Raw genomic sequence first — 9124 nt, 5'->3', positions numbered from 1 at the left:
AGGTCTGTTGTGTGGCCAGGAAATGCAATCTGTGCTGTTTCACTACCAGGTTTGATGGACACCCCAAAGCCCAATGCTGTTTTATCAGCCAGGCTGCTGGCTATCAGCTGATTTGCATGCTTTCAAGTAGGTCACCTAATTTTAGTGGGAAGGGGAGAGCTCTCTTGTTGGAGGAGCAGCACCTCTCATAGTTAAAAAGGTTTTCTGATCACATAGGAAAGTAAATTAGATGCAGGAGTGTGTGTGTATGTGTGTGTGCAAACCAGCAGCAGGCAGGGCGTCAGGCATGCCAGACACCAGCAGCAGTGCAGGCACCTCACAAAATATGGGAGCAGGGACACTACCAGCCAGATTTCTCTACATAAAGAACCTGTCAAAGCTGCTTTTTTCCCAGCCTCAGACCTCCACTAGTGATAATTGTTTATTCTGTAAGCACTCAGGCAACATGAACCAGCACTCTTCTAAGCCAGGAATAATCCTGTGCTGGCTCCTCACAGTATGTGCTACCATGTTAATACACAACCAGGCAGCAGGGCAGGAAAATATTGAGGTCTCATCTGCATAAAATAGTGAATTCTTGTTGTTGTAGGATAATAAACATGTTCTGCAATGAAGTTAAAATTATTTATCTTCTCCAAAAACAGGGCTAAAAGGTAACTTCAGCTGCCTCTAGTTGCTTGCTTGTAAAAGAATCAGCAAAGCTGTAACAAGATCCAGAGGCCTGAAAACTTGAACCAGGCAATGCCAAGCATGAAAAGGAGTATTCATTATTTAGTGGAAAAGAACCAGATATCAGAATAATACTGCTAGTGCCCTATTGAATTCAGTCTCTGGAAGTATTTTTTATCATTTTTTTTTTTTCTCATAGAAGATCAAGTTTAATTCAACTAAGATTTAATTCAGAGAAGCCTAAGACCGACATTGTGCAGAAGGCCAGACACTGTCTAAACAGCTTATATTAGTATTATAACCTACTTATTCCTATCTTTACTCCAAAATTTCTAAACCTACAACTTTGAAACACCTTCCTCCCAAAGCAAAGCACCCTCATGAGGCAGGTAGGCAGGCAGGGCTAGGGTAAAGTAATTCTTCTGGTCAGTTTTTTCACCTAGGAAAGCCTTTATTCAAAGCACTTGTCAAAACCATTGCCATGCTGTAGACAAGCTCTGCCTAGAGAGACTGACCAGCACAACTATCACAGAACTACCTCATTATTAGAGAACAAATCACTTTTATTTTGGAATACACTGTCAGCACCAGGGAGTTATATTGGCAGAGGTGAGAGAGTTATTCTGGTTGACTTTCCCATGCAGACGTGCCATACATGTGTGATAGGGCTGTAGGATAATCCCCCAGGAGAAGCAATGAGGATTTTATTGATTGGGATATTTCGAACTTCTGCAGGCAAAAGCAATCTTCTGTGCACTGAATGAGTGAACAAGATTGAATAGGAGGGGTTTTTTTGCTTTCTCCAACTCCCTTGTTTAGTTTAGAGAAGGCACTTTGAACAACACCAGCAAGTGGCAGAGAGAAGAAAAAAATGTATATCTGACTCATTCTGCCAGAGGCACTGTCATTCTTGCAACATTAGTGGTCAGAGAGGTCAAATTCCTTGAAATTCAAGCCAAATTATGTGATGCTGAAGCCACAGGTATGTATAACAGGCCACAAGGACCTATGGAACCAACCGAGTGCCACACACACAGACTGTTTCCTTTCTTTTTTTTCCTGACTGACACCACTTATGAGAGGAGTGCTGGGCCAGGCACTGGAAGAGGGAAGGAACACAAGATATGAAGAAATGAATAAGTGCTAGCTGACTTCTAGCAGCAAGATCAAAGTGTGACCAGCACCTGCTGGTCATTTCGATAACAGCTTTCCCTGCCTTAATGCCAGCCCCTCTGCAGTCACAATCTGCTGTTTCCATGGCAGGAGCTGCAGGCCTGCATCCACGGGATGCCACACCCCATGTGAGCTCGGACAAGCACCATGCATGGGGTGGCTCTCCCGGCTGTGCAGGCAGAGAGGGGAGGTGGGTGAGGTGAGCAGGCAAAACTCACTTAGGGTTTCAAGGGCTCTACCAGGCATCTATCACAAGGTGCAGTGCTGAGAGATGCTGCTCAGAACACAACCCCTCACCTTGCAGGGCCCTTGGGTAGTCCAAAGCAAGCACACAGGCACCTGCTTTCTTTGTCCAGAGGGAACATGATTCCCATCAGAGCCCAGATGCTGCTTAGAAGGCAAGGGTTGTGAGGAGGGGCAGCATCATTTACTAAACCAACTAATGCACCTGGGAGAAAAAAACATCAAGTGTGACTTCAGAGATTTGAGAAAAGCACGTTATGCCTGAAAAATTTTCCAGCAGCACCAATTAGCCTAATTAAGTACATCACTTTTCTCCCCACAAGCTCTACTATGCTTCTGTCCTTCCCAACTGTAAGAGCAGCAAAGATTGCTATGAGGGCCAATTAACGCTGCTGGCTTTGCTTCCAAAATCCTCTTAATTATGCCCTGTGCAAATTGCTGGGCCCCAGGACACCGCAAACCAGACACTTTGCAGCAGCCTCAGCTGAAATAAGCAAGGGTCATAATGACCAATGTTTGACAGAGCTCACTGCTGCCTCCCCCACCACATGGAATCTGGCATTGATTTTAATTTATTTCATCCTGTCCAGCAGCTTGAATTCTCAACATGCTAGAGTTTGTTATTGAAAGGCTTCTTTGTTATAAAGCACCATTTAGAGAACATGGGATGTTTTGGCATGTGATTATAGGCAAATGGGTGTTTTATACCTGGAATGATGATGTGGGACTGTGGGATAATTGCATTAGCATAAGAATGTGTGCAGCCTATCCCAACACCCAGGCTACATTGTAAGCTTTTAGCTCCTGTATTGCTCGCAATGTAGTGGGGTAGTGCACAAGCCAGCACAGGCTGTAGCTCAGTATTGGAGAGGAAAATGGCCTTGGCAGAGACGTTCTCCTGGTTAGATATCAAAATTATTGATGTGGGAATGGGAACCAGGCAGCCGACTGTTGCCTGTGCTGTCCTTGCTCGCACGTCACCATGCCTACTTCATTTAGCTCATATTGGGAAGCTTTTCTTTGCCTTCACAAAAATGCAAACCTGTTTTCTGTACAGAAGGCTTAGGCAGCAAAGCACACTGTGCTTCTGATGGGATGTGGGCAAAATCCATGCTAGCAAACCACTGCACGTCCAACACCCAGATCCCGCTTGCTCCAACCAGCACATGGAGGATGCTGACATGAGCCAGCAGAGCAGTGTTGTTCCTGACACAAAGACTGCTACCAGTCCCCTCCTGCCACCCACTGCCCGGCAATGCCAGGTGTATACAGTGCTGGTCACCATTAATATCCATGAGCGTGGCAGCCCCTCCCACGCAGTCCCACAGCAAGACCCTTCCTCCTGGCTGTGGAGGACTGGCCTCGGGTTACTCTTCCCCGTTAAACTGCCGCAGTTGCTGTCTGCCCCTGTTGTCCCAAAATAGGTTCTTTCACCTGGTACACAAGACACCAATCCACGCACAGAGCTGAGGTATTTTATTCATTTACAGTTTTGCATGGAAAGGGTTGCTGGGTGGGAAATCCACAAGGCCAGTGTGACAGCTACCAAAACTTTTCACTATTGACACATTTTTGCAAACAAGGGCATTATTTGCTATTGAACAAAGTTAATTCATTGGCTACAAGTTAGCTAGATCTTTTATTGATTAATATTCTAGCTTCTGTCGACTGATGATTTTCTCACTTCTCGTGGTTATTAGTCCCCATGCTCAGTCTTTCTCTTCTTTTGGGTAAGTGGGTTTCCTGAGTCGGTGGTCAGCAAGTTGGTGGTTATAATCCCGCATTGGAATTAACTTTTACCCAATTGGAGCTGATCTCAGTACAGTTGCTGAGCTGTCTTATTAGTTTCTTCCTTATCTTAGGGGTCCTGCCAAATGTCCTAAGGGCCTTTAAATTCTACATTCTTTGTGTGCCCTGTCAGCTTGCCCTCCAAGCTTTGCTAACCTCCACCTGGGTCTGAGATCGTTGGAACGCATCGAGACCTCAGCCTTAACAAGGCTATTCTGCCAACAAGTAATTTATTTTTGACACTTGGGCATCACTTAGAGCTTGCTTGCTTGCTCGCTGCTCTCTGTTCTCCTTTCTTGTTGATCCGGCCTGAAAGTATACAAAGTTCAAATATCAAAGAGCATCCCTTCTGAAGAATTTTTTTTATAAATTCCGTATTTCGCACCAGCGGCGCTGCCCCGGGGCGGAGCGGGCGGCGGGGGCCGGGCCGGGCCTTCCCCCGACATGGCGCCGCGGCCGGGGCGGTGCCGAGCGGGGCCCGCGGGGCGTGAATAGAGGCGGCGGGCGGGGCCGCGGCGCTCCGGGACGCGCGGGGCGGGCGGCGCAGCCGGCTGAGCGGGGCCGGCGGCGGGAGGAGGAGGCGGGGGCCGTCGCCCGTCGCTGGCGGCCCGGCCCGCCATGAGCAGAGCGCAGCTGACGCGGACGGGGATCCTGCGGATGGCGCTGGGCGGCGGCGGCGCCGACCCGCTGCTGCCGGCGGAGGGCGGCGGGGACCGGCGGGCGCCCTTCCTGCTGCGGGCGCTGCGCATCGCCGTGGTGGTCTGCCTCTACTGGTTCACCTCCATCGCCATGGTCTTCCTCAACAAGTACCTGCTGGACAGCCCCTCGCTGCGCCTCGACGCCCCTCTCTTCGTCACCTTCTTCCAGTGCGCCCTGACGGCCGCCCTCTGCCTGGGCCTCAGCCTGGGGGCGGCCTGCGGGCCCCCCTGCGCCGGCCTGCCCGCCCTCCGCCTCGACCCCAAGGTGTCCCGCAGCGTCCTGCCCCTCTCCGCCGTCTTCATCGGCATGGTCACCTCCAACAACCTCTGCCTCAAGCATGTCGGCGTGGCCTTCTACAACGTGGGGCGCTCCCTCACCACCGTATTCAACGTGCTGCTCTCCTACCTCCTCCTCAAGCAGACCACCTCCCTCTATGCCCTTCTGGCCTGCGGAGTCATCATAGGTGAGGGGGAGCAGGAAGGGCTGCCATCCATCTGACAGCCAGCCCCGGAGAGACGGTGGTGGGGTGTCCTTCCCTTGGGAAGTCATCCTCACCTGCATGGCAGCTCCCTGGTGAGGTGGGGTAGCTCAGGGCTCGTGCCTTGCTCTATCTCTGGCAACCAAATTTGTGTGTCTGGAGGATGTAGGTTAACGTTAAGAGAAGAAATTGCTCTCATTTGACATAGCTCCGTTTTTCCTTTGAGCCCTAAAGCCTGTCTACTCTCTAATGAAGTTTAATTTGCCTTACCTTTTTGTTTCTTCCCCCTGTACGGGACATAAAATAGCAGGTGGCTTTCTCGCTGTTCCCGAGTCCTTGTTGATTATTAACTTTGGTAACAATGGCGTTTATGTCAGCATCACTGGGACCATACATTAGAGCCAACCAATTGTTTTTTACAATAGGCTAAACACATGTAATAAAGGGTTAGCTGATGAAGCCAAGCGTAAAACATCACCAGAAGATCTGGTTATGTGGTTAGGATATAGGGCAAGGCATTGAGTGGCTTAACAGCAATGCTTGTAAGTTTTCCATTCCAAAGGCAAAGTAACCCCGAAAGCTACCTTCTGCTGAAGGACCATTTGGATGCCAAGAATGGTGAACTTTTGCTTTCAGTCTGGTTCCAGGTGTGCATGTATTCACTTAGTGTTAGACAACTGGATGTAATCAGATGAAAATAAGAGACTCTCATCTCCCTGGAAGAGGTGGACAGGACCAGAGCTACTGTATTTTCTACAAGTGATGCAAGCAATTGCCTTCAGCTACTCTTTTGTTCAGGCATTGCCCAGGAGTGTGGTGCCTGGCAGCCTGACAGGCTTTATATAAGATGAAGGCTCTGTCCTCCTGGGTCCATCTCTTTTTGCCATGAGAGCATTGCCTGTGTGGCTATTGCAGCACAGCTGAGAATCCCCTGTGGCCTGACACAAAGCCCCTCCTGTCTGTGCATCAAACCCATTTGTATCTGGGCTTAGTTTGAAGTATGTTAGATGCTTTCCATGCAACTTCCCAGACAACCTCCAGCAAGAAGCAGCTAATGAAAATGTGGTACAGTGCTCCTTCAGTAGCTCATCTCCCTTTTATGTTTTGCTTATGAGCTGGATGGGAAGAGGTCTCCCTCTCTGCCCTGGAGATGCAAAGCCTGTAGTTCTTGTTTTGGAGGGGATTAGACAGTGCTTTGTCCATCAAAGTTTAACATGGAGATACTGCACACAGTTTCTGCCTTTTGATTATTTTTTTTTGATCATGCTTAATCTTCCATCCATGTTTTTACTATCTTTCCATCTTCTTCTCTGACCTAGCTTTTCCTTCCTGTTAACAGCAAAGTCTATGAAGTTGAGTTTTTTTTAAACTCTGAAGAATATTTTTTCTACCTGTGTGTCAGTTTTTGTCGCTCTATTGGGAACGGCAAGAAAAACAACACAGACTCTCTTGGGAATCGAACAGGAGAATTTCTCGCTGGTTTATTACCTCAGATCTTTTTTATAGACCAATACGTGAAAGTACAGAAAAATAAAACTCTTATTGGTTAGTGAACTAACACATCACCATCATTGGTCAGTGGGGTACACCACCCCTCGACCTTCTCTTGCAAGAAAACAAGAAACTGACAAACGGCACCTGCAAGGCTGTTCTCTATCTCTGTGGATTGTTTTAATTCCTCCTTATGATTTCCCAGGCCACTTTCTCAGGCAAGACTGAGAAAGTTATGCGGCCTGCTTTTCCACAAGCACTGTGTTCCCTGCTTCATAGTTAGCATCCATACATTTTCAGCCTTTTCAATTAATAAAAAAAAAAACTATAAAAAAATACCTATATGCAAAGACAAGCTGGAGTAGTAGTTTCTGAACTAGTTCTGCCTGCTCAGTGTGGGAATTAGTTCTCTGAAGCTGAATTACCCACACAATAAATTTCCTGCACTCCCAAAATAAGTCTTCCCAGGTCATGACATTTTGTGGGTTCATTTAATAGAAGGGGGAAGCTCTTAAGCCTGTCTCTTGTGCTGTTTTCACTATAAAGTAAATGATGAACGTACGTTTTGAGCCTTTCAGCAGTTGTTCAGATGATGCCTGATTTGTTTGGTTGCAGGTGGCTTCTGGCTGGGTGTTGACCAGGAAGGAGCAGAGGGCACTCTGTCATGGACAGGTATATTCTTTGGGATCTTAGCAAGCCTTTGTGTCTCACTCAATGCCATCTACACCAAGAAGGTGCTGCCTGTGGTGGATGGTAGCATCTGGCGCCTGACCTTCTACAACAACGTCAACGCTTGTGTCCTGTTCTTCCCCCTCATGGTGCTGCTGGGCGAGTTCCGCACCCTCTACCACTTTGACAAGCTGGGGAGCCCCAGTTTTTGGGGCATGATGACCCTGGGGGGAGTGTTTGGCTTTGCCATTGGGTACGTGACTGGACTTCAGATTAAGTTCACTAGCCCACTCACCCACAACGTGTCTGGGACAGCCAAGGCCTGTGCTCAAACAGTGCTGGCTGTTATCTACTTTGAGGAGACAAAGAGCTTCTTGTGGTGGACGAGTAACTTGATGGTTCTGGGGGGCTCCTTTGCCTACACATGGGTGAAAGGACTGGAGATGAGGAAGGTGCAAGAGGATCCTAATGTCAAAAGCGGTGAAAGAAATGAGACTGGTGTGTAGGCAGCTACTGCACCTCTGTTTTTGAGCCTAGGGGGGATAAGCTTTGGTGCTCCTTTCCTCCTGGGGAGAAGAAGAGCAAGGAGCAGGAAAAAATGCACCTGCAAAGTGTATAGGGAGCTGTGTCAGGAACCAGAGCCAAAGACCTGACTGGATCATGTTTTATCTCACCCCGTGTCAGAGTCGGGGAGAGCATGTGTTGTAGAGATCGACTGGGGTACTTTTTTTGTGATTGTTTTTTAAAATGGATGTTGTTATTTACTTAATCTGGGAAATTTGCATCACAGTGGGGTGGGAGGGGGTGGGCTTATATCAAAGACTGGAAGGGAGCTTTGTGTAGGTAGGAATCTAGAATTAACTGAATGAATGCAATCTGAAGTTATAAAATCCTGAACCTGCAGGTAAGGAAGAGGCAAGTAGCCAGACTATTTGGGTTAGACTTCAGTAAACCTTTCTGCTGTATAAGGTTTTTGCAACAGCCGTTCTTCCTGTTGCCCCATTCAGTGCAGAGGATAAAAATTCTCTCCCTTCTGGCTATGTACAAGTCTAAGCAACAGCAGTGCCTCCAAAACGCCTTTCCAAAGAGTCAGTATGACATCCTAATGAGGTTTTTTCCTGTGTTGCTTTTACACCTGGTTTCTCAGTTTGAGGAAGCATGCTAAGACTCGGGAATTAAACTTCTCATTCTCTCTGCACTGTGTCCAGTGAGGGAGCACACACTCACTCCAGTGGCCTTTCTCGTGGAGGAGTGAGCTTGGCCCCTCTGTGTCACTTGGTGACAGGCAGGAGCAGAAAAGTTACTCTGAAACAGTTGCTGCTGTAGGGTGGGGATCCCAGTTCACTGAGGGTTTGTAACACTTCTTTACCCTCTTTGTAGGGGGTAGGTTTGTATTGAATATGCGGTTGTTACCCATTCCCTTGTTTCAGGGGACTTGCTCCATGTTTACTTTATAGCTTCTCTAGTGTTTGCATTTTGATTTTTCCTTTTAAATACCCCCATGGCCGGCTCAGTGAATCCTTCAATGTAATGGGTTTTGCTCAAGTGCACCAATCCCTTTGCTTGGAACTTGTGCTGCTGAACAGATTTGCAGAAATGTCTGCCCAGCCATCCCACCCCTCCATCTGGTTCTCTGCAATAGAGTATGTCTGTGCTGCTATTTCTGATTCCTGGGGGTCAGCAGCAGCATCCTGTGGTGAACTGTGATTGCACCAGCTTTCTAAATCCCTGGCCCTTGTAAACATAAAGTTACTTTGATAGCGATCCTGGGCAGTCTGTGGCATTGCTTCATACCCTGCTCCGTGGATCCTACGTGATGTGCCGTGCCCCGTGAGTGATGTCTGGGCACACCTACCGAAGAACACCCAATTGCTGGCCGGAATATCGGGGGGGAGGGTGGGGGGGTGTGGAAGG

At 48.1% G+C, this 9124-nt stretch overlaps 1 protein-coding gene across 1 annotated transcript; it reads left to right on the top strand.

Moving 5' to 3' along the window:
• Positions 1–4386: 4386 nt before the first annotated feature.
• SLC35C1 (solute carrier family 35 member C1) lies at positions 4387–8968 on the top strand. Its single transcript, XM_058829323.1, has 2 exons — positions 4387–5035; positions 7157–8968. Exons 1-2 carry the CDS (start codon positions 4492–4494, stop codon positions 7714–7716), a joined length of 1104 nt encoding a protein of 367 aa, XP_058685306.1. The 5' UTR covers positions 4387–4491; the 3' UTR covers positions 7717–8968.
• The last annotated feature ends 156 nt before the right edge of the window (positions 8969–9124 follow it).

The sequence above is a fragment of the Poecile atricapillus genome, chromosome 1 (assembly GCF_030490865.1).
Source record: "Poecile atricapillus isolate bPoeAtr1 chromosome 1, bPoeAtr1.hap1, whole genome shotgun sequence".
In the NCBI taxonomy this organism is placed as follows: domain Eukaryota; kingdom Metazoa; phylum Chordata; class Aves; order Passeriformes; family Paridae; genus Poecile; species Poecile atricapillus.
The sequence above is the reverse complement of the archived record's forward strand: the minus strand, read 5'-3'. Positions and strand labels throughout refer to the sequence as shown.